The sequence below is a fragment of the Nerophis lumbriciformis genome, linkage group LG32 (genome assembly GCF_033978685.3).
Source record: "Nerophis lumbriciformis linkage group LG32, RoL_Nlum_v2.1, whole genome shotgun sequence".
Lineage (NCBI taxonomy): Eukaryota > Metazoa > Chordata > Actinopteri > Syngnathiformes > Syngnathidae > Nerophis > Nerophis lumbriciformis.
In genome coordinates, this window is record NC_084579.2 from 20,793,033 (window position 1) to 20,819,643 (window position 26,611).

General features: G+C 40.0%; 1 protein-coding gene across 2 annotated transcripts in view; it reads left to right on the forward strand.

Annotated features, from left to right (window-relative positions):
* The window catches only part of arhgap24 (Rho GTPase activating protein 24), a 162,688-nt gene that overhangs the window by 102,054 nt on the left and 34,023 nt on the right, over positions 1 to 26,611 (forward strand). Inside the window, exon 1 of one of the 2 annotated variants that reach the window (XM_061927509.1) lies at positions 3,428 to 3,964. The exons of the other annotated variant lie outside the window; for it this stretch is intronic. Within the exon in view, the coding sequence (XP_061783493.1) occupies positions 3,943 to 3,964 (22 nt within the window). The 5' untranslated portion in view covers positions 3,428 to 3,942. Of the gene's footprint in view, positions 1 to 3,427; positions 3,965 to 26,611 lie in introns of those variants that run through there. 2 annotated transcript variants of the gene reach the window in all.

Consider the following 26,611-nt stretch of genomic DNA (forward strand, 5'->3'; position numbering starts at 1 on the left):
TGTGGAAGTGATGTTTTTATCGTCATGTTATTTCACCATTAGCATTAAGCAAAATCTGCACCGCAAAAACTGAAATCTAAGTAAGATTAAATATCTCAAATAAGGGTGATATTTGCTTATTTTCTGTCTGCTAAGATCATTTTTCTCACTAAGCAGATTTTATGTTAGTGTTTTACTTGTTTTAAGGGTTTTGGTCCTAAATTATCTCAGTAAGATATTACAGTTTGTTGCTGAGATTTTATGACCTATATTGAGTAAAACATGCTTGAAACTAGAATATCAACTGTTGCAAAGCTGTGTCATCTACACTCACAAGTATAAAACTACTTTTTTAAAGTAATAATTTCTTATTTCAAGCATGAAAAAAAAAAATCATGACTTTGACACACTTATATATACTCATATTAAAACGGATGACAGCCAAATGGACTTTGCTGTTTTATTTCCAATGAAACAATAGAAAATACGTACTCATAAAGTAGTACAGTTGTTATTAGTGAGAATATACTTATTTTAAGGTTTGTTTGGGTTAATTGAGGTTAGCTAATTTTACTTGTTTTGGAAAGTCTTGACAAGCCAAATTTTCTTGTTCTACTGGCAGATAATTTTGCTTAGTTCAAATAAAATACCCCTATTTTTTATTTTATTTTTTTAATTGTTTTTGAACACTGACTTTTTGCAGTGTGTGTGTTTTAATGCAATGGTAGTGATAACATTTTTTACGTATTTCCCATCATTTTTCTGTATATAAAAAAATATGTTGTTAAATCCATTTTGCTCAGGAACCTGACTAGTGAAATAACTCCTAGATTTGTTGCAGATGTTAGAATCTTTGTATGTATTTCTTATAATTTTTCTGTAAAAAAAAGTGGATAGAGTATGTTTATTTTTTTCTCGTTTTGTACATTAGCATAACTGATTTTGTTTTGTTTTGCCATGCATACAGTTATGGTGCAGATCCTGGATTTTTTTTTTAATCTGACCTTTTTATTACCATTTGTCCTCATCATTTCTCAGTGGATAGGTTACATATTTATAACTCTTTGTACATGAACATAACTGCTTTGTTTGCCATGGATACGGTTATAGGTGCACTTTCTGGAATTCTGTTAAATCTGACTTTTTGATGTATTTCCCATCATTTTTCTGTAAAAAAGGTTGTTTTTAATTATGAGCCGGATTACCGAAAAAACTCTTCATTTTATTGATACATTTGCAGACTCTCGACTTGTTGCAAGAACATTTTTTAGACATTTTCTTTGATTTCTTGGTGTATATAATCGTATTGTTGTTTTGTTTCTGAGCTGGGTTACGCAAAAGATGCTTAACCGATTGTAGATTGTCAAAAAATGCTTGGAAAAATCTGATCCTTTTAGACATTTCTCTACATTTCTCAGTGGATTCTATTAATATAACAGATTTTTTTTGCCGTGGATTCAGTTATGGGTGCGATCCTGGATTTTTGCCAAATATTAACATGGTAGACCTATTGCTTGATTTTTTTGTAAACAGTTATGTTTTGTGAGTAAGCAATATTACATACAAGATAATAGGGTTGTTCGGTATACCGGTACTAATAAAGTACTGCGATACTAATCGATTGAAATCGGGACTATACTGCCTTTGAAAAGTACCGGTACCGTTGTTTCATCTGAATGCCGCTGTGTGGCGGTGACTACAGAGCGAGGCGCATGATGTTGAGTGTGTCAAAATACACACACAAAGTGCATACAAGCAATAACATCTTGGAGAGGAAGAATGTCAAAAAATGGCAATTCTACTGGTTAATTTATTTTGAGTGCAGATCTTATATTTTAATGTTCATGTCTATGTAAAAATGTAATGTTTTTTTTGCTGTTACATCAGTGAATACGGGCAGCACGGTGATACAGGGGTTAGTGCATGTGCCTCACAATACGAAGGTACTAGGTTCGATCCTGGGCTCGGGATGTTCCCCACCTCCAAAGACATGCACCTGGGGATAGGTTGATTGGCAACACTAAATTGGCCCTAGTGTGTGAATGTGAGTGTGAATGTTGTCTGTCTATCTGTGTTGGCCCTGTGATGAGGTGGCGACTTATTCAGGGTGTAGGAATGCAGCTGAGATAGCCTCCAGCCCCCCCTGTGACCCCGAAAGAGACAAGCAGTAGAAAATGGATGAATGTATCAGTGAATAGTATAGTATATGCAAGATAGTCAGAAATATGGAGGAGATTGGTATCTATTAGAGATGTCCGATAATGGCTTTTTTGACGATATCCGACATTCCGATACTGTCCAACTCTTAATTACCGATTCCGATATCAACCGATACCGATATATACAGTCGTGGAATTAACACATTATTATGCCTAATTTTGTTGTGATGCCCCGCTGGATGCATTAAACAATGTAACAAGGTTTTCCAAAATAAATCAACTCAAGTTATGGAAAAAAAATGCCAACATGGCACTGCTATATTTATTATTGAAGTCACAAAGTGCATTATTTTTTTTAACATGCCTCAAAAACAGCAGCTTGGAATTTGGGACATGCTCTCCCTGAGAGAGCATTAGGAGGTTGAGGTGGGCGGGGTTGGGGGGGCGGGGTTTAGGGGCTGGCGGGGGGTGTATATTGTAGCGTCTCGGAAGAGTTAGTGCTGCAAGGGGTTCTGGGTATTTGTTCTGTTGTGTTTATGTTGTGTTACGGTGCGGATGTTCTCCCGAAATGTGTTTGTCATTCTTGTTTGGTGTGCGTTCACAGTGTGGCGCATATTTGTAACAGTGTTAAAGTTGTTCATACGGCCACCCTGAGTGTGACCTGTATGGCTGTTGATCCAAGTATGCATGCATTCACTTGTGTGTGTGAAAAGCCGTAGATATTATGTGATTGGGCCGGCACGCAAAGGCAGTGCCTTTAAGGTTTATTGGCGCTCTGTACTTCTCCCTACGTCCGTGTACCACCACGCGTTTTAAAACGTCATAAATCTTACTTTTTCAAACCGATACCGATAATTTCCGATATCACATTTTAAAGCATTTATCGGCCGATAATATCGGGAGTCCGATATTATCGGACATCTCTAGTATCTATGAAGGTCTACACTTTGATGCTGGTCCAAAATAGGATTGCTTAAACTTGTTAAAGGTTTCTGGCTCTTCTAATTGTGCTATTAAATGTAATCCCCTCTATAAAGACCATATTAAAAGGACAGCAATTAATAGTTGCCAACGATAACATGATTACTGCAAACTGTAGATTGGTCAATGAGAAGGTTCCGTTGAGAGCCAGAAAGCCAAGTTTGTTGTCCCCTTGCCTACCAGAAGCAGCAGCAGCCTCACAAACCCTGGCGTTCGTATTTATAGAGCTCTGTGGATGAGTCATTTGGCCAAGAGCCTGCGCTTGGTCTGCCAGATTTACAGGTCTCCACTTTGGGGAGGGCTGCTTGATTTACGATGTACCTCCCTCCTTTCCGCCCTCCCCTTCCCTACACCACCGTACTTCCAGCTTCTCCAACCCTCCGACTTCCCTCACAGACGAGAAACGTACACCACCTTCACTCAGTCTCTCCACTCTCGGAAAAAAAAAAAAAAGTCTCCATGCTTTCCGTTCACAAGTTTTTGAGGAAGAAGGACTTCCTGACAGGGAGACAGACTAACCTCTGCCTGACCTCGCTTTAGTGCTGCAGATCTTTAAACAGAATGACAGAAGGAAGTTTCTCTTGCCACCAGTCAGGGTGAAGTGCAAAAAAGGAGAGCTGTATGAAGACATCAAGTAGCAAAAGAAGAAGGAAGGTGGGCAAGAGTTGTAATTGGGGAAAGAAGTGCAACAGGAATAGAGACAGAAGGCGGTGAGTCTATTTGTGGCGGTAGAACGTAGAACCGATGAATAAGTGGCACCGTCCGGCCGGAGGTCAGCAACAGCAGGGTGGCTTCAGCAGGGAAGGGGGCTCGTCTGCAGCCTATGGACCTTAACTCCAACCCAGGTCTGTGTCTTTGCATGGTATATTTAACTAGGACGCTTTATATAATTAGACTTTGTGCTATTTCCAGTTCGAACTGGAGTTAGAGTGCTAGTATTTCAGCCACTTACCAGGTTAATATTTTTTAACAAAACGTATTAACTTTCTTCTCTCGGCTATCAGTCTGTCATCCCTAGAAATGTTTGGATTCCATTGTAGTGTTTATTGTAGCTTTACAGCTTATGATGTATGTGTTTAGTAATTTTCCCTCAGGTACAGTTTGCAGCCTCATTGGTATCTTTCCAAAGCAGACATCTGCAAAGAAGTGTACGATGAAATTGGTTAGGAATTTCAATTGTCAGCGGCATTTCTTTTTCCGGACTGTAGTGACTGTACAATACGAACTGTTCTACTGTAGACCACGAGCCTGCTTTGCTAAGATCCAAATACCACGTGTTAAACAGCGTGTGCAATCTATAAGATTGTGTGTACTTTTTGTGGGCGTGTTGCGTGTGATTGACTTACGTTCCACAATGTGTACTGCCAGCTTTCACCATGGAGACACTCGATCATTTACTGCACATTCATGTTGTCATGCTCCTACCTGTGGTGTTCTGCTATCAAACAAGCAGCAGACCTGTACCACTTTTTATGGGCATTTTAGAAGCAGTCCAGTGCATCCACAATGAAACCCACCTTTGTTTGTGCAAAATTATTATGTTCAGACAAAGTTTTTTTGTGTAAGAGAGGTTTCTCACCTGCTGACACTTCAGCCTTTCAAATAAATATGTGCAAAATTCTTGTGTTCAAACAAAGTTTTTGTGGTTTCTTACCTTTGTCAGCCTGATGACCATACTTGCCAACCTTGAGACCTTCGAATTCGGGAGATTGGGGGGGCGGGGAGGTTGAGGTGGGCGGGGTTGGGGGTGCGGGGTTTGGGGGTGCAGGGTTTGGTGGTAGCGGCGGTGTATATTGTAGCCCGGAAGAGTTAGTGCTGCAAGGGGTTCTGGGTATTTGTTCTGTTGTGCTTATGTTGTGTTACGGTGCGGATGTTCTCCCGAAATGTGTTTGTCATTCTTGTTTGGTGTGGGTTCACAGTGTGGCGCATGTTTGTAACAGTGTTAAAGTTGTTTATATGGCCACCCTCAGTGTGAGCTGTATGGCTGTTGATCAAGTATGTCTTGCAGTCACTTTCGTGTGTATGCAGAATCCGCATACAACATGTAACTGTTGTTTGTATGGTGAAAAAGCGGACCCGTCGACAGATTGTAGAGGACGCTAAAGGCAGTGCCATCACGGCACGCCCTTAATATTGTTGTCTGGGTGAAAATCGGGAGAACTTCGGGAGAATGGTTGCCCCGGGAGATTTTCAGAAGGGGCACTGAAATTCGGGAGTCTCCCGGAAAAATCGGAAGGGTTGGCAAGTATGCTGATGACGAATGTTGAAGTGTCAGCCGAAACTGTCAGCAAGTAAGGAACCTCTCTTACACAAAAAACTTTGAACACAATCATTTTTCACATACCGTATTTTTCGGACTATAAGGCGCAATTAAAATCCTTTCTTTTTCTCAAAACTCAACAGTGCGCCTTATAACCCGGTGCGCCTAATGTACGGAATCATTTTGGTTGTGCTTACCGACCTCGAAGCAATTTTATTTGGTACAGGGTGAAATGATAAGTGTGACCAGGAGATGGCAGTCACGCATAAGAGATATGTGTAGACTGCAATATGATGGCAGTCACACATAAGAGATACGTGTAGACTGCAATATGGCTCAAGTAAACAACACCAACATTTTATATGTTCCATTGAAAATATATAAGATTACACATGGAGCTCAAAAATCTATCAAAATGTTTTAGTAGGACTTTGGTAAGCTATGAAGCTGCACCGCTTGATGGATTGCATTATTGTATTATTATGGTGTATGTATAAAGTAAGAGATATTATCTAGTGTTTTGTTTCGCAATATTATGCAAAAGCAACTTTTCTTCTGGTACTTGCTGATCTAGATTTGGGATCTGCATAAGTCCTGAAAATTTGTGCGCGTCCTTCTTTGTAGTCCGTGTTGATACCGTAGTGGATAAGCTTCTTCTTTTTCTCTATCTTCTTGTTATGGGACATTCATCCTCCACTGTTGTCATTTCTAATATAAAGTAGTGTAAAGTTCTTACTTATATCTGTCAGTAAACTCGCCATGAAAGCGTTAAAACATACCGGTGTAGTGAATTTACAATATTCACCAAAGGAACTTTAGTTATTAGAGCGTTCCGGTCGGACGTTTTTTCACGGGACACATTTCCGGCGTTGTTATTGCACTAGCGGGCCACGGATGAGGAGATGCTGCTCCGTTGTTGATTTAAGTAAAGTCTGAATGTCATTAAAATACTTAGCTCCATCTTTTGACACTTCTTCCACTCCCGTCCTTGCACGCTACACCGCTACAACAAAGATGACGGGGAGAAGACGCTGTCGAAGGTGAGCCATGTAAATAAGACCGCCCACAAAACGGCGCATCCAGAAGCGACTGTCAGAAAGCGACTTGAAGATGATCTGTAAAACATCATCTATGCAACATTTCGACCAAAGAAGCACCATTACATGTTATGTAGACCACAAGGAAACATTTTCAATTTAGAAAAAAAAAATTCTAATATGACCCCTTTAATGCGCCTTATAATCAGGTGTGCCTTTTGTATGAAAATAGACCTGACTAGCCCCGCTCATCTGCGGTGCGCCTTATAATCCAGTGCGCCCTATGGTCCGGAAAATACCGTATTTCTTTGAAAAGACAAGATGAACGCAATCGAAACCCACTTTTTTGTGCACTGCAGCCAAGCTCTTGATAGAAAGGCTGCACTTACTGTGCTTAAGACGCAAAAAAAAAAAAGGAAACTTCATGGATGTTAATAATATTTATTCTATTCGCCTCAACTCACCCAGCATCAAATTATAAAAGGATGTTGCTTCATAGACGATATGTTACTTCTTTTTTTTCCTTACCGACCATTCAAATTGGTTGACACACAAAACACACATTCTGTGTTCTTTGTCTGCCTTTGCAGTGCGAGCACCCATCCTCCAGGCTTGTGTGTAACTGTGTCAGTTTGCACTTACTTATCAGAGGTGCTGAATAAAATGCAAAAAAAGTGCTCGCAAATCGGTGAAGAGTGTTGATAAAGCACATTGCGTGTGCTGTATAGCAGTGTTTTTCAACCACTGTGCCGCGGTGAGATACAGTCTGGTGTGCCGTGGGAGATTATCTATTTTAACCTATTTGGGTTAAAAATATTTTTTGCAAACCAGTAATTATAGTCTGCAAATTATTTGTTGTTGTTGAGTGTCTGTGGTGCCTCGAGCTCGGCAGAGTAACCATGTTATACCACACCATATCAGTAGGTGGCAGACGGTAGCTAATTGCTTTGTAGATGTTGGAAACAGCGGGAGGCAGCGTGCAGGTAAACAGGTGTCTAATGCTTAAACCAAAAATAAACAAAAGGTCAGTGCCCCTAAGAAAAGGCATTGAAGCTTAGGGAAGGCTATGCAGAACAAAGCTAAAACTGAACTGGCTACAAAGTAAACAAAAACAGAATGCTGGACGACAGCAAAGACTTACTGTGGAGCAAAGACGATGTACATCCGAACATGACATGACAATCAACAATGTCCCCACAAAAATGGATAAAAAAAACCTGAAATATTCTTGATTGCTAAAACAAAGTAGATATGGGAAATATCACTCAAAGGAAGGAATACAGGAAAATACCAAAAAAAGAGAAAAAGCCACCAAAATAGGAGCGCAAGACAAGAACTAAAACACTACACACGGGAAAACAGCAAAAAACTCCAAATAAGTCATGGTGTGATGTGACAGGTCGTGACAGTACACCTACTTTGAGACAAGAGCTATAGTGATGCATGCTTGGTTATGGTTTAAAGTCATATCCAACAATTGCGACAATTACTTTTTACTGTCGACTGAGTTTGTTTTTTTTTAAATAATTTCAGCTGGTGGTTTTCCCTCCGGATTTTTTAACGCAAAAAATATGCCTTGGCTCAAAAAAGGTAGAAAAACACTGCTGTATAGTATATTTGCATTATGATGATCAGTATATATTCTGCATCCTAATGAAGACAGCAACGCAAAATGGATCGCACGCCTTCTTCCGCTCACTTAACAAATGCAATCCACTTTGCGCACGTTTAGTAGATCAGTTTTGCGTGTGCTATCAAGTTTGCACGTGTTTTATTACACGCAAACCTTTAGTGCATCAGGCCCTAGGTGTCTTCAGTCTACCCAGCAGTAGGATGTAGTGCTACTAACAACTGCATCTTTGTTCATATTGGATCTTCTGCTTCTTTGGTCCTTAGATGACATTGATACTGACATTTTCCCTTCTCAGTCAGGCTCTAGTAAACCCTACAGATCCAGTTTAGTATTCAGCGCCTTGCCTAAGGACAACGACCAGTGTCAATTCCCATTTTTTCCCCTCATGGCGGGTCTTGACCTTGCAACCTTATGCCCCACCCAAGCTAGGCCACCATAGCAGTAACATATATGGCAGGGGTCGGCAACCCAAAATGTTGAAGGAGCCATATTGGACCAAAAATACAAAAACAAATCTGTCTGGAGCCGCAAAAAATTAAAAGCCATATTACATATAGTGTGTCATGAGATATAAACTGAATTAAGAGGACTTAAAGGAAACTAAATTACCTCAAATATAGCTAAAAATGAGGCATAATGATGCAATATGTATAGAGATGTCCGATAATATCGGCAGGCCGATATTATCGGCCTATAAATGCTTTAAAATGTAATATCGAAAATTATCGGTATCGTTTTTTTATTATCGGTATCATTTTTTTTTTCTCCGTTTTTTTTTAATTAAATCAACATAAAAAACACAAGATACACTTACAATTAGTGCACCAACCCAAAAAACCTCCCTCCCCCATTTACACTCATTCACACAAAAGGGTTGTTTCTTTCTGTTATTAATATTCTGGTTCCTACATTATATATCAATATATATCAATACAGTCTGCAAGGGATACAGTCCGTAAGCACACATGATTGTGCATGCTGCTGGTCCATTAATAGTACTAACCTTTAATAGTTAATTTTATTTCATTAATTACTAGTTTCTATGTAACTGTTTTTATATTGTTTTACTTTCTTTTTTATTCAAGAAAATGTTTATAATTTATTTATCTTATTTATTTATTTATTTATTTTTTTTTAAAGTACCTTATCTTCACCATACCTGGTTGTCCAAATTAGGCATAATAATGTGTTAATTCCACGACTGTATATATCGGTATCGGTTGATATCGGTATCGGTAATTAAAGAGTTGGACAATATCGGAATATCGGATATCGGCAAAAAGCCATTATCGGACATCCCTTAATATGTACATATTGCTCGCCTAAATAGCATGTTAGCATCGATTAGCTTGCAGTCATTCAGTGACCAAATATGTCTGATTAGCACTCCACACAAGTCAATAACATCAACAAAACTCACCTTTGTGCATTCATGCACAACCTTAAAAGTTTGGTGGACAAAATGAGACAGAAAAAGAATTGGCATAAAACACGTCCTAGAAAGTCTGAGAAAGTTATACATGTAAAGAAACTACGGTGAGTTCAAGGACCGCCAAAATTAGTAGGACAAAACGGCGCTCACCACATACTTGAATCAGTGAAGCATGTTTAATACAAACAGTGTGCTTTATAACAATTAGGGAGGTTTGTGTAATGTTTGTCCTCCTACAGAAACCGTATTAAAACAAAAAATATATTTTTTCCCCCTCATTTTTTTCCATTTTTCATACATTTTTGAAAAAGCTCCAGAGAGCCACTAGGGCGGCGCTAAAGAGCCGCGGGTTGCCGACCCCTGATATATGGGAACATTTCAGACTCTCTAAAATTCCAGAAGACTGCCACTTGTCGTGTGACAGGTTAGCTCTATGTCAAAGCACTGCAGCATGAGTATCAGGGGGTTTAGCACAGTGCCCTGGGGGTCTCCTGTGTTGAGAGGTGTGAGTTGTCTTGATTCATGTTTTGTGTGAATGACTACACATATCAAATTGCAGAGTCATTTGCAGAGATTGAGCTTTTTAGTCTTTTTTTCATCTACGTGTTGTGCCTTAGAATAGCACAAAGAAGACTGGGCCTCCGAGCGTAAGCTGCTAAGCCACACATGCGGTTGAAATGCCAGCCGAGTGTGTTTTTAGTCAAAAGTATGCAGCTTTAAGAAGTCTCGCCTGAGGACGAAAAATCATCCTGAAGGAAAAAAAGAGCATCCAGCTGGCTCATGTGTCACGTTGCTGGAGGCAGACGTACAGGAACAAAGGACGCGAGAGGTTCTATGCTCGAAAACAAAAGTAAAAATGTTCATGACTGCTGAATTTTTTATTGCTGCCTTACAAATACTTGTTTTAATTAATAGACATGACATCATTACAATCCCTAGGGCAGTGTTTTTCAACCTTTTTTGAGCCAAGGCACATTTTTTGCGTTGAAGAAATGCGGAGGCACACCACCATCAGACATCATTAAAAAAAGAAACTCAGTTGACAGTAAAAAGTCGTTGTCGCAATTGTGGGATATGACTTTAAAGCAGTGACGTGCGGTCACTAGAGGCAGGTGAGGCGGCGCCTCACCTACCATCATGGAAAGAAAAAAAAATGTGAAAAGAAATTAATTAAATTGTTATATGTATCCAGTGATTATACTATAAAGTTATTTTCCATTTAACTTCACCAGTTTTAGATTATTTTTATTCAAAATCGCTGAATTTTCACATTTGCCGTTCAAATACTGAGAAGAGACGGTGCGGTGATCAGCAGCCAGTTGAGGCACGTCACTCAGTTGTGCCTCACCATGGATTGCGCAATGACTCGGCTAACTGCTGGTCTGCTGTGCAGTGAAACCGTATTGCTATATGAATTATATTATACATTTCCATAGTTTAGTTAGCTGAGGTATATAATGTACAGTGTATTTTGTCAACAACTGTATGTGTGTAACGTATTTCTTGTGCTGAGCAATCATAAAACTGCTGCGAAGACGCACTGTGTGAGGCTCGCGTAATCCCGCCTCCTGGTGCCGGTTAATGCACCCCCCGACGGGAGCGCCACACCAACCAAAGCCCACACCCAAACCTTCCACGTGCAAGACCGAATCCACCCCAAAAAAGTCACTTAACAAGAAGCCAAAAAGTGCAAAAACAACATTGCTCGCGCCGGAGGAGCCGTGAACGACTGCAGGGACACAACATTAGGTACACCTGCAGACTGCAGCACGGATTTCATATTTCATTCATTCACAACTCCTCCAACACGAACACCACTGTTCCCGCACTTATAAGTAAATGTAAGACCATAATAACGTTTTTTTAATTAAATGTACTTTTGTGTGTGCTACAGTTTGTATGTGTAAAGTTAAAGTTAAGTTAAAGTACCAATGATTGTCACACACACACTAGGTGTGGTGAAATTTGTCCTCTGCATTTGACCCATCCTCTTGATCACCCCCTGGGATGTGAGGGGAGCAGTGGGCAGCAGCGGCGCCGCGCCCGGGAATAATTGTTGGTGATTTAACACCCAGTCCCAACCCTTGATGCTGAGTGCCAAGCAGGGAAGAATGCTGGTATGAGCTTTTAAACATAACCCGTTAACTTCTGCCAATCAAATGGTGAATAAGATACTCTTTAGGGTTCATATGTTTGTAAATGTGACTGTGATGAAGTCAGTGCTTCACCAGCCATCAACCTCACCGCACGTCACTGCTTTAAAGCATAACAAGCATGCATCAATATAGCTCTTGTCACAAAGTAGGTGTACTGTCACCACCTGTCACATCAGGCCATGACTTATTTGGACTTTTTTGCGGTTTTCCTGTGTGTAGTGTTTTACTTCTTGTCTTGCGCTCCTATTTTGGTGGCTTTTTCTCTTTTTTGGTATTTTCCTGTAGCAATTTCATTCAAGATTCAAGATTCAAGATTGTTTATTGTCATATGCACAGTTAAACAGACAGTTTGCCGTACAATGAAAATCTTACTTTGATAGTCCACCCTTCAACAAGTCACACGGTACTTAGCTAAGACTTCATGTTTTCCTTTGAGCGATATTTCCCGCATCTACTTTGTTTTATCAACCAAGATTATTTCAGTTGTTTTTATCCTTCTTTGTGGGGACATTGTTGATTTTCATGTCATGTTCGGATGTACTTTGTGGACGTCGTATTTGCTGCACTCTAAGTCTTTGCTGTCGTCCAGTATTCTGTTTTTGTTTATTTTGTAGCCAGTTCAGTTTTAGTTTTGTTCTGCAGCCTTCCCTAAGCTTCAATGCCTTTTCTTAGGGGCACTCACCTTTTGTCTATTTTTGGTTTAAGCATTCGACACCTTTTTACCTGCACCCTGCCTCCCGCTGTTTCCGACATCTACAAAGCATTTAGCTACCTGCTGCCACCTACTGATATGGAAGAGTATTACACGGTTGCTCTGCCGAGCTCTAGACAGCACCGACACTCAACAACAACACATCATTTGCAGACTATAATTACTAGTTTGCAAAAAATATTTTTAACCCAAATAAGTGAAATTACATAATCTCCCACGGCACACCAGACTGTATCTCACGGCACACTAGTGTGCCACGGCACAGTGGTTGAAAAACACTGCCCTAGGGGGCCTATTTTCATAGTGTACTAGATGCTGTAATGTATTAAGCAACATTATAGTCCCCATTTTTTCCTCTGCTTGGAAACATTTTGGTATTTCTGAGGGAATTTCTAAGCCAAAGTCTTTGTTCTGATTGAGGTTTCTACCTTAGAGGGAGTTTTTCTTGTCTTTGGTGTTTGTTAATCTGTTGTTTCTGTAGGAGGAGTGTGGTTCCAGACCTCGACCTTGAGATAACTTTAGTTGTCAATTTACTCTGCACAGTATTACTTTTTAACGTATTCCACCAACCATTTCTACAGAAATTATCAAGCATTAATATACGTTAGAGTAGTCAATGTACAGCTTGCATAGCAGTATACATTTACAATCCAGCACACATACAGTCATGGTCAAAAGTTTACATACACTTGTAAAGAACATAATGTCATGGCTGTTTTGAATTTCCAATCATTTCTACAATTCTTATTTTTTTGTGATAGAGTGATTAGAGCACAGAACTTTCGTCCAGAAGGTTTTATCTTTGTCCATGTGATGTCAGATTAAACAAAAACTGAGCTGTTACGTCACAATACCCAGCAATATGTTTTGAGGAGAAAAGGTGATGCCTTTAATCCCAGGAACACCATACCTACCGTCAAGCATGATGGTGGTAGTGTCATGTCTGTGTAATCATGTTTTGTTTTAGTCATGTTTTGTTTTGTTTAGTTATTGGACTCTTTAGTTTCTGGCTTTTCACTCCCTTGTCTTGTTTCCATGGTTACCCATTAGTTTCACCTGTTCCACGTTTGGACTCATTGTGCACTCTTGTTTGTCACCATAGCAACCCATTAGTTTTCACCTGTCACGTCCTTACCTGTTTCACGTTTTGAGTCACGCACCTGTTTTCGTTAATCATGTCTGTAGTATTTAAGTTCAGTGTTTTCAGTTTGTCTTCCTGGCGACATCCCACAATTATGCTCTGCACATTCCCGACACTTGAATTCATATCCATCGTTCATGCTGCTCCTTTAGTCCATGCCAAGTAAGTTTTTGTTTATTAATGCTACAGTTAGTGTTTTTTGTTGTTCATAGTTTCTGCCTTTGTGCAAGTTTTGTGTTTATAGTCCAGTTTTGTACTTCCGCCCTTGTGCGTGCCTTTTGTTTGCATCTTTTTTTTGTAGTTATAGTGTTTAAATAAATCATGTACTCCCCTTCACGCCACGTATGGTCCAAATCGTTTGCACCTCGGGAGAACAAACCACGCCATAGTCCCAGACGTGACAGGTAGTATTATGTTCTGGGCCTGTTTTGCTGCCAATGGAACTGGTGCTTTTCGGAGAGTAAATGGGACAATGAAAAAGGAGGATTATCTCCAAATTCTTCAGGACAACCTAAAATCATCAGCCCGGAGGTTGGGTCTTGGGCGCAGTTGGGTGTTCCAACAGGACAATGACCCAAAACACACGTCAAAAGTGGTAAAGGAATGGCTAAATCAGGCTAAAATTAAGGTTTTAGAATGGCCTTCCCAAAGTCCTGACTTAAACGTGTGGGCAATGCTGAAGAAAGAAGTCCACGTCAGAAAACCAACAAATTTAGCTGAACCGCACCAATTTTGTCAAGAGGAGTGGTCAAAAATTCAACCAGAAGCTTGTGGATGGCTACCAAAAGCGCCTTATTACAGTGAAACTTGCCAAGAGACATGTAACCAAATATTAACATTGCTGTATGTATACTTTTGACCCAGCACATTTAGTCACATTTTCAGTAGACCCATAATTAATTCATAAAATAACCAAATTTCATGAATGTTTTTTGTGACCAACAAGTATGTGCTCTAATCACTCTATCACAAACAAATAAGAGTTGTAGAAATTATTGGAAACTCAAGACAGCCATGACATTATGTTCTTACAAGTGTATGTAAACTTTTGACCACGACTGTAAGTAGCAAGAGCATTGTGTAAAGTCTACAGTCAAGCATGATCCCCTCCCTTAGGAGCTATTTAGACAATAATGGCTGTGTGTTGACTTACTTTCAATGCATAGTAAATCTATTTGAATATACAAGCGATATTCTAAAATACATTCAAGTTTCATTTCTATAGTACCGTAATTTCCCAAATATAAGCCCCAACGTTTTTCTGACGCTTTTAACCAATGCGCTTTATACAATGTTGCGGCTTAAGTTATACATTTTTCCGGGTTCACAAGCTTCACATGCCACCAATAAATTTAGCCTTGTCACATCAGACCAACGAAATTGCCGAACGTGTCACAGGGGACCAATGGAACTGTTCACATAAAACCAGACGCACTCACACAATCATTCAGACAGCCATTTAGCGCCTTATGCACTCACCCTCATCATGGTGAAAGCACGACAAAATGTATACAATGTAGCCTTTAATTAAAGGCGATCGACATGGCTATCGAAAAAGAAAACTGAGTTGCTGGAAGGAACAGAAATCCTTTCTTGAAGTAAAAGTGAATACAAGGCTGAGGAAAGGTTGGTGATATACATGTTGAGTCTTTTTATATTTGATATGGATAAGTTGAGTTCAGCAGTTTCAGAGCGCAGGAGAAGGAGGAAGATGAAGACAATGGTCAATTACTTTTCAGGTAAACTAGTGTGTGCCATGTTGCAGGCACCGTTTTTTGTTAAACACAAGCGCTTCTATAAATACTTTTTGTATCAATGTGCACACCTGAGGCTTGTAAATGTGCGTAGCCTGCTGTATGTAAGTACAAAATAGAGTTTGTTAAAAAAAATATAAGGGGGACGGTTTTTACACTATATTGCCAAAAGTATTTGGCCACCTGCCTTGACTCACATATAAACTTGACGTGCCATCCCATTCCTAACCCATAGGGTTCAATATGATGTCGGTCCACCTTTTGCAGCTATTACAGCTTCAACTCTTCTGGGAAGGCTGTCCACAAGGTTTAGGAATTTTCGACCATTCTTCCAAAAGCGCATTGGTGAGGTCACACACTGATGTTGGTCGAGAAGGCCTGGCTCTCAGTCTCCGTTCTAATTCATCCCGAAGGTGTTCTATCGCAGTGGTCCCCAACCTTTTTGTAACTGCAGACCGGTCAACGCTTGATAATTTGTCCCACGGACCCGTGTCATAAAAAAATACAATCATGTGTGCTTACGGACTGTATCCCTGCAGACTGTATTGATCTATATTGATATATAATGTAGGAACCAGAAATGTTGATAACAGAAAGAAACAACCCTTTTGTGCGAATGATTGTGAATGAGTGTAAATGGGGGAGGGAGGTTTTTTTGGGTTGGTGCACTAATTGTAAGTGTATCTTGTGTTTTTTATGTTGATTTAATTTAAAAAAAAAATTAAAAATTGGGGGGACCACTGTTCTATCGGGTTCAGGTCAGGACTCTGTGCAGGCCAGTCAAGTTCATCCACACCAGACTCTGTCATCCATGTCTTTATGGATCTTGCTTTGTGCACTGTTGCACAAGGGGCCCACTCCAAACTGTTCCGACAAGGTTGGGAGCATGGAATTCTCCAAAATGTTTTGGTATCCTGGAGCATTCAAAGTTACCTTTCACTGGAACTAAGGGGCCAAGCCCAACTCCTGAAAAACAACCCCACACCATAATTCCTCCTCCACCAAATTTCCACACTCGGCACAATGCAGTCCGAAATGTACCGTTCTCCTGGCAACCTCCAAACCCAGACTGGTCCATCAGATTGCCAGATGGAAAAGCGTGATTCATCACTCCAGAGAACGCGTCTCCACTGCTCTAGAGTCCAGTGGCGACGTGCTTTACACCACTGCATCCCACGCTTGGCATTGGACTTGGTGATGTATGGCTTAGATGCAGCCGCTCGGCCATGGAAACCCATTCCATGAAGCTCTCTGCGTACTGTACGTGGGCTAATTGGAACTGAGAGTCGGCAACATCTTTGCACTATGTGCTTCAGCGTCCGTTGACCCCTCTCTATCAGTTTACGTGGCCTACCACTTGGTGGCTGAGTTGCTGTTGTTCCCAAACTCTTCCATGTTCTTATAATAAAGCCGACAGTTGACTTTAGAATATTTAGAAGCGAGGAAATTTCACGACTGGATTTTGTTGCACAGGTGGCATCCTATGACAGTTCCACGCTGGAAATCACTGAGCTCCTGAGAGCGGCCCATTCTTTCACAAATGTTTGTAGAAACAGTCTCCATGCCTAAGTGCTTGATTTTATACACCTGTGGCCGGGCCAAGTAATTAAGACACCTGATTCTGATCATTTGGATGAGTGGCCAAATACTTTTGGCAATATAGTGTATTTAGGGGGTGTGTTACAGTCCAGAGATTACAGCATTGTCCCTTGTGAAGATGTAATAATGGTTGCAGAAATGTGAGGGATAACCGTATATAAAATGGACTTGACTTCATTGTCAAGGTCATGTTTTACCCAGAGAAAATGTCTTCAGGCAACACGACAGGCCATAAACCAGGATTCGAACCTGGGGTTTTTGTCAGGACTTGGACTATGGCGTGGTTTGTTCTCCCGTGGTGCAAATGATTTGGACCAAACATGGCGTGAAGGTGAAGACATATTTAATTTTACTATAACAAAAAGAACAAACTAAAGGCGCACACAAGGCGGAAGTACAAACTTGACAAATGAAACCAATACTTGCACGTGGGCAAAAAACTAAGGACATGAACAAAAGTCGCTAACTGTGGCATGAATCGAAAAAAACTTACGTGGACAGGGCATGAAGTGCGCAGAGGTAAACAGAGTGTGACAGGGGTATGAATCGGGATGTCGCCAGAACGACAAACTGAAAACAATGAACTTAAATACTAGTGACATGATTAGTGAAAACAGGTGCGTGACTCAAAACGTGAAACAGGTGCGTGACGTGACAGGTGAAAACTAATGGGTTGCTATGGTGACAAACAAGAGTGCACAATGAGTCCAAACGTGGAACAGGTGAAAATAATGGGTAACTATGGAAACAAGACAAGGGAGTGAAAAGCCAGAAACTAAAGAGTCCAATAACTAAACAAAACAAAACATGACTAAAACAAAACATGATTACACAGACATGACAGCTTTTTGGCTGCTATTGTGTATAAACCTTTAAGAGGTAACAAAAATACCTCATGACTAAAAAGTTAGACATTTCATGCCTTTTGACCAATATAGCTTTGAATGACTTTGTCAAAGAAAACATCAAGGTCGTGGGGCGGCAGGTTAGATAGTGGGTGTTGTGTAGCCAAACTCTTAATATATGTCAAATGTGTTCCATCTACCTGTACCTTGGGACCACAGTGTACTTCTTATAGCGCTTGGTATAATCCATGCATCAGTCACTAGGTGGCAATATGAAATGTTGGGCTGTTGAGTGATGGCTGTCAGATTTATCTCTCTTTCTATCACAATAATGTTCTCTCTCTGACAGGCCATCTAGAGCCTAGAATCAATCCAGCAAATGAAAATGTGGATTTATCCTCTTGTGACAACTCACCTCAGAGGAAAGTCATTACTCAACAAAACAGTGTCAAATCCATCATATATATAGCCTACAATATAAACATCTACACACATAATAATGATAACATGAATATGAAATTAACAAAGGGAAAAGCTTTAGAAATTTTACACGAATGTGGTTCAAGAGAACTATCTTAAAAAAACTAAATAATGAATCTGGCCTGGACAACAAAGCGTTTTGAAAGTCTCAATGAGACTGCTGCACATGTCGAGAGGAATGTTGGCCCGTTCCTCATGAGCTAACTGCTCCAGCTCTCCCAGGTTGGATGGGTGCCTTTGCCAGACTGCATATTTCAGCTCTTTCCACAGATGTTCAATTGGATTTAATTCAGGCCACATCGTAAACGGCCACTTCAGAATAGTCCAGTGTTTTGTCCTTAGCCATTCTTGAGTGTTTGTGGCTGGGTGTTTTGGGTCATTGTCCTGATGAACTGTGACTGAAACCAAGCTTTCTGACACTGCGCCACACAGAATGTCTTGAAAGTCATTTCATTGTACAGTGTTTATAATTTCTGGGGCAATATATCATCCAGTAAAATGTACAAACCCCGTTTCCATATGAGTTGAGAAATTGTGTTAGATGTAAATATAAACGGAATACAATGATTTGCAAATCATACATACAGGTTTTGGAGCAACATATGTTGCCATCCAAGCAACGTTACCATAGACGCCCCTGCTTATTTCAGCAAGACAATGCCAAGCCACGTGTTACAACAACGTGGCTTCATAGTAAAAGAGTGCGGGTACGAGACTGGCCTGCCTGTAGTCCAGACCTGTCTCCCATTGAAAATGTGTGGCGCATTATGAAGCCTAAAATACCACAACGGAGACCCCCGGACTGTTGAACAACTTTAGCTATACATCAAGCAAGAATGGGAAAGAATTCCACCTGAGAAGTTTAAAAAATGTGTCTCCTCAGTTCCCAAACGTTTACTAAGTGTTGTTAAAAGGAAAGGCCATGTAACACAGTGTAACTACATTGGCACGTGTTGCAGCCATGAAATTCTAAGTTAAGTGTTATTTGCAAAAAAAAGTTTATGAGTTTGAACATCAAATATCTTGTCTTTGTAGTGCATTCAATTGAATATGGGTTGAAAAGGATTTGCAAATCATTGTATTCCGTTTATATTTACATCTAACACAATTTCCCAACTCATATGGAAACGGGGTTTGTACAATTTGTTGGTTTTCTGACATGAACTTGTTTCTTCAGCATTGTCCACACGTTTAAGTCAGGACTTTAGGAAGGCCATTCTAAAACCTTAATTCTAGCCTGATTTAGCCATTCCTTTACCACTTTTGACGTGTTTTTGGGGTCATTGTCCTGTTGGAACACCCAACTGCGCCCAAGACCCAACCTCCGGGCTGATGATTTTAGGTTGTCCTGAAGAATTTGGAGGTAATCTTCCTTTTTCATTCTGTAAAGCACCAGGTCCATTGGCAGCAAAACAGGCCCAGAAATAATACTACCACCACCATGCTTAACGGTAGGAATGGTGTTCTTGGGATTAAAGGCCTCACCTGTTCTCCTCCAAACGTATTGCTGGGTATTGTGGCCACACAGCTCAATTGTTGTTTCATCTGACATCACATGGACAAAGATAAGACCTTCTGGAGGAAAGTTATGTGTATGTAAACTTTTGACCACAACTGTAGCTTTGTTCAACCACTAATGGTAACATGAGCTGTTTTTGTTGTATTTTTTTCTTGGGAAAAATGCAACTGTGAGCAAGTTGCAAACAGCACCTTAAACTGATTTATTGATTGTTGGCCTAGGCCTAATTGTACCCTGCACATTTAGGCACCCTTTATCAAATTAAAGCAGCCGTAGAACGTAACCATGTCTTCCTCTGCGTTTTACAGCAGGTATTGTTGTTTTCAAGTTTCAAGTTTTATTCGTCATATGCAGAGTACACCACAGTGAAATGCTTTTTTCCATGCTTTTCAGATATTGTGTACAGTGGAATCCAAACACTAGTTACACAATCTAATACACTAAATACAAAAAAATACAAAAATTTGAATAGCTCTAATGTACATTAATTACAATACACAATAAGTTACAGTAGTTATGGTAGAGGTATCAGTAGTCAAATACATTACCAGTGCAATATCATAAGTAATAAGTAGATAATGGCTTTTTTGCCGATATCCGATATTCCGATATTGTCCAACTCTTAATTACCGATTCCGATATCAACCGATACTGATATATACAGTCGTGGAATTAACACATTATTATGCCTAATTTTGTTGTGATGCCCCGCTGGAAGCATTAAACAATGTAACAAGGTTTTCCAAAGTAAATCAACTCAAGTTATGGAAAAAAATGCCAACATGGCACTGCCATATTTATTATTAAAGTCACAAAGCGCATTATTTTTTTTAACATGCCTCAAAACAGCAGCTTGGAATTTGGGACATGCTCTCCCTGAGAGAGCATGAGGAGGTTGAGGTGGGCGGGGTTGAGGTGGGGAGGGGGATATAGAGGGTAGTGGGGGTTGTATATTATAGCGTCCTGGAAGAGTTAGTGCTGCAAGGGATTCTGGGTATTTGTTCTGTTGTCTTTATGTTGTGTTACGGTGCGGATGTTCTCCCGAAATGTGTTTGTCATTCTTGTTTGGTGTGGGTTCACAGTGTGGCGTATATTTGTAACAGTGTTACAGTTGTTTGTACGGCCACCCTCAGTGTGACCTGTATGGCTGTTGACCAAGTATGCATTGCATTCACTTGTGTGTGTGAAAAGCCGTAGATTTTATGTGATTGGGCCGGCACGCAAAGCCAGTGCCTTTAAGGTTTATTGGCGCTCTGTACTTCTCCCTACGTCCGTGTACACAGCGGCCTTTTAAAAAGTCATAAATGTTACTTTTTGGAACCGATACCGATAATTTCCGATATTACATTTTAAAGCATTTATCGGCCGATAAAACATTTTGTCTTAGTGTTTAATTTTTGCATCTGTTAACAAAATGCTAACTCTCTTAGAACTGCATTTTGTCAAATTCCACTATGTATTTTTTCTTATTAGAACTTTTATCAGTTTGGAGTTATTTTCAGTGACCCTTCTTTCTTTCGCAGAAGGGTACCAACAATTCCATCCACCTCGTATGCATGCCCCGCCTCCATTATAGCCTCTAATAATGTCGCAGTTTCTCACCATGGGCGAACCTGACCGGTCCGCTCATGTGCAACAATTAGTCACAATAAATCAGGAGTAAAGGTTCAAAGAGCTTCCAAAAAGGGCTCAGGCTACCAATTTTGGCTTTGGGGAGTGCAGGTGTGCGTCTGGCTTCGGGCCGTCATCAGTGCTGAAAGGTGATATTAGAAGGTATTAGTGAGCAGAGCAACAGCTACTTGTCTGGTCCACTCCCCTGCTGGGGATGACGTCGCACTCCACCAGCTTGGGTGTTGAGATATTTGTCTAACGCTGGTGACTGCTTGTGTTGCAAGTCAAAACACAGTTTGTCCAATCATCACTTTACTCATTCTCTCCCTAATAAATGATGTAAATAGAACACATCTTAATGCATTATAAACTCCTGCATGCACACAAAGCCAATACAACACATAAAGCCTCACAGGCTAGCACAGGATTTTCCCGTGTGTGGTATGTTTATATTGCCATGATGGAGCAGGCGCACTAAATGTCAGACACAACATTTCACACTCCTGCACATAATCACACTGAGATGAAAATACACGTATCCCCGCTGAAGACACACTTGAGGTTTCTTCTCTCTCTCTCATTGGTATGCACCGCTCCCTTCCAGAAGCTTCTAAAGCAGTGGTTCTTAACCTGGGTTCAATCGAACACTAGGGGTTCGGTGAGTCGGCCTCAGGGGTTCGGTGGAGGTCAAGACACACCCGACTCATCGTGTAAAAAAAAACTTCTCCCTATCAGTGTATTACGGATACGGCAACAGCAGAAGTTAGACTGATTTGCAGGTGTGTAATTTGTTGTGAGTTTATGCACTGTGTTGGTTTTGTTCTTTGAACAAGGTGATGTTCATGCACGGTTCATTTTGTGCACCAGTAAAAAAACATGGTAACAGTTTAGTATGGGGATTATATTCACCATTAATTAGTTCCTTATTAACATGCAAATTATTAACATATTGGCTCTTAAAGGGGAACATTATCACAATTTCAGAAGGGTTAAAACCATTAAAAATCAGTTCCCAGTGGCTTATTTTATTTTTCGAAGTTTTTTTCTAAATTTTACCCATCACGCAAGATCCCTAAAAAAAGCTTCAAAGTGCCTGATTTTAACCATCGTTATATACACCCATCCATTTTCCTGTGACCTCATATAGTGATGCCAATACAAACAAACATGGCGGATGGACAGCAAGGTATAGCGACATAAGCTCGGATTCAGACTCGGATTTCAGCGGCTTAAGCGAAATTGAAGAAGAAACTGAAGCTATTGAGCCATATCGGTTTGAACCGTATGCAAGCGAACCCGACGAAAACGACACGACAGCCAGCGACACGGGAGAAAGCGAGGACAAATTCGGCGATCGCCTTCTAACCAACGATTGGTATGTGTTTGTTTTTAAGTGTTGTAATGTTTTTAAGCTAAATTATTGGTAAACACAGTTTATGTATAATAAATTACGTAAAACCGCAAGTAATGAATAAAGTTTTCATCAATTAATATATTCTGTAGACATACCCTCATCCGCTCTCTTTTCCTGAAAGCTGATCTGTCCAGTTTTGGAGTTGATGTCAGCAGGCCAGGGAAGCTAGGGTCGATATTCTTCTCTTGATCATCTTCGGTGGCATAAGGGACGGTGTGAGCCAAGACATCCAGGGGGTTTAGCTCGCTCGTCTGCGGGAACAAACTGCCGCCATTGTCTGCCGTGCTACCAAGGTCCTATGTCCCTAAATTGCTCACACACTCCGGCAGTTTCAGTGGGGGTCTGGCGGCAGATTTCTTTGACTTTATCGTTGGAAATGCATCTGCTTTGAGTGTCGCAGGATATCCACACATTCTTGCCATCTCTGTCGTAGCATAGCTTTCGTCCGTAAAGTGTGCGGAACAAACGACTGACGAAATTCGTCGGCTTTCCCCACACCCTCTTATTTTGAACAACATTCGTCCAATTTCTTGCCACTTTCGCATCTTTGGGCCACTGGTGCAACTTGAATCCGTCCCTGTTCGTGTTGTTACACCCTCCGACAACACACCGACGAGGCATGATGTCTCCAAGGTACGGAAAACAGTCGAAAAAACGGAAAATAACAGAGCTGATTTGATTCGGTGTTTGTAATGTGTTTGAGAAAATGGCAGATTGCTTCCCGATGTGACGTCACGTTGTGACGTCATCGCTCCGAGAGCGAATAATAGAAAGGCGTTTAATTCGCCAAAATTCACCCATTTAGAGTTCGGAAATCGGTTAAAAAAAATATATGGTCTTTTTTCTGCAACATCAAGGTATATATTGACGCTTACATAGGTCTGGTGATAATGTTCCCCTTTAACTAGTCATTATTAAGTACTTATTAATGCCTTATTTGATATGGCCTTATTATAACTCTAACCCTGGCCCTAACCCTCTAACCCTAACCCTCACCAAATAACTCTAAATTAAGTCTTTGTTACTTAGAATATGTTCCCCATACTAAAGTGTTACCAAAAACATATGACTTTGTCTTGAATTTGAAAAAAAAATTTTTTTAATTTTTCACTAAAGAAGGGTTCGGTGAATGCGCATGTGGGGTTCGGTACCTCCAACAAGGTTAAGAACCACTGCTCTAAAGTGTGTTTGGATCACGAATGTTAATATTTCCAGACCTAGGAATACATTCTATTTATTGTTTATCACTATATATCACAGTGAAATGTATCTATAAAATGTGTGACAGGGGTGTCAAAATCATTTTAGTCCGGGATCCACATGGAGAAAAATCTACTCCCAAGTGGGCCGGACTGGTAAAAGCGTACTGTATGTGGGCTAATTGGAAGTTCACATGAAGTTTGGAGCTCTGTAGCAACTGACTGTGCAGAAAGTCGGCGACCACTTTGCACTATTCGCTTCAGCGTCCGCTGACCCCTCTCTGTCAGTTTATATGGCCTACCACTTTGTGGCTGAGTTGCTGTTGTTCCCAAACTCTTCCATTTTCTTATAATAAAGCCAACAATTGACTTTAGAATATTTAGGAGCGAGGAAATTTCACGACTGGATTTGTTGCACAGGTGGCATCCTATGACAGTTCCACGCTGGAAATCACTGAGCTCCTGAGAGCGGCCCATTCTTTCACAAATGTTTGTAGAAACAGTCTCCAGTGCTTGATTTTACACACCTGTGGTCGGGCCAAGTAATTAGGACACCTGATTCTGATCATTTGGATGAGTGCACTGCAAAAACTGAAATCTAAGTAAGATTAAATATCTCAAATAAGGGTGATATTTGCTTATTTTCTGTCTGATAAGATAATTATTCTCACTAGGCAGATTTTATGTTAGAGTGTTTTACTTGTTTTAAGGGTTTTGGTCCTAAATGATCTCAGTAAGATATTACAGCTTGTTGCTGTGATTTTATGACCTATATTGAGTAAAACATGCTTGAAACTAGAATATCAACTGTTGCAAAGCTGTGTCATCAACACTCACAAGTATAAAACTGCTTTGTTAAAGTAATAATTTCTTATTTCAAGCATGAAAAAAATAATAATGATTTTGACACAATTGTGTTACATAATTAAAACAGATGACAGCCAAATGGACTTTGCTGTTTTATTTTCAATGAAACAATAGAAAATACGTACTCATATAGTAGTACAGTTGGCACAGTACAGTGAACTGACAGTTAATATTTAAACATTTAACATGTGACCTTTCAAACAGAAATAGTTCATGCACATTCAGATAAAATCCTCAAAATTACAATTAAATATATTTTGGCCGGGGGCCAGCTACATATATGCACACTAATTGGCTGAAAGAGCACGCACTTGGCGCGATGATGTCATGTTATCGATGGAAAAATGCATTTTTAGACAATATGATTTGCCTGAGCGGCTAGAAAACCCCGAGAGTAACAAGCGGTTGCCTTGTTGCCTTTCCATTAAGAACAATAAATTAGTTTTTAGTATAAGTTTGCTGGTTTCAAGAAATGTAAAGCCAAGCGCATATCATTATGTCAAGATAATGGCACTAGCATTTACTTAATTTAAGAATATTTTTCAACATATTAAGCAAAGAGGTCTTTTTTTTCTACCAAGAAAAGTGCACTTGTTATTAGTGAGAGTATACTTATTTTAAGGTATTTTGGGGTTCATTGAGATTAGCTAATTTGACTTGTTTTGGAAAGTCTTGACAAGCCAAATTTTCTCGTTCTATTGGCAGATAATTTTGCTTAGTTCAAATAAAATACCCCTAATTTTGTATTATTTTTTCTTGTTTTTGAACACTGACTTTTTGCAGTGTGGCCAAATATTTTTGGAAATATAGTGTATTTAGGGGGCGTGTTACAGTCCAGAGATTACAGCATTGTCCCTTGTGAAGATGTAATAATGGTTGCAGAAATGTGAGGGATAACCGTATATAAAATGGACTTGACTTCATTGTCAAGGTCATATTTTACCCAGAGAAAATCCCTTCAGGCAACACGACAGGCCATAAACCAGGATTCGAACCTGGGGCTTTTTGGCTGCTATTGTGTATAAACCTTTAAGAGGTAACAAAAATACCTCATGACTAAAAAGTTAGACAGATTCATGCTTTTTGACCAATATCGCTTTGAATGACTTTGTCAAAGAAAACATCAAGGTCATGGGGCGGCAGTTTGGTAGTGGGTGTTGTGTAGCCAAACTCTAGTATATGTCAAATGTGGACACAGCGCTCACTGTTCCATGTTCCATCCACCTGTACCTTGGACCCACAGTGTACTTCTTATAGTGCTCGGTATAATCCATGCGTCAGTCACTCGGTGGCAATATGAAGTGATGGGCTGTTGAGTGATGGCTGTCAGATTTATATCTCTCTTTCTATCACAATAATGTTCTCTCTCTGACAGGCCATCTAGAGCCTGGAATCAATCCAGCAAATGAAAATATGGATTTATCCTCAGCATGATTATTTAAACATAAAGACAACTTCAGATCTTTGTTTAAAAATAGAACAAGCACAACACTTACATGTTGCGGTTAATAGTATTCTATCTTTATTTGTCGTTATTTATACTTTCTGAATAAAATATGTGATAATGTTCATCAGTCAACTCATTGGTGTTATTTGTTCAATCTATCTGTTGTGTTTGACTAAAGGGGAGATGACGGCAACAGACACCAGGGGGCATAATGTTCAATAATTTATTATATATATAGTCTATTTATATATATATAATAATAAACAATACTAACTAATAAACTAAACTAAGGAAATGGAGTGTGTGACAAAAACCCAAGAGTGTGTATGTGTGAGGCTATGTGCAAGGTTAACTGAAGCGTGTGTTACCAAGTGTTGTCGAGAGCG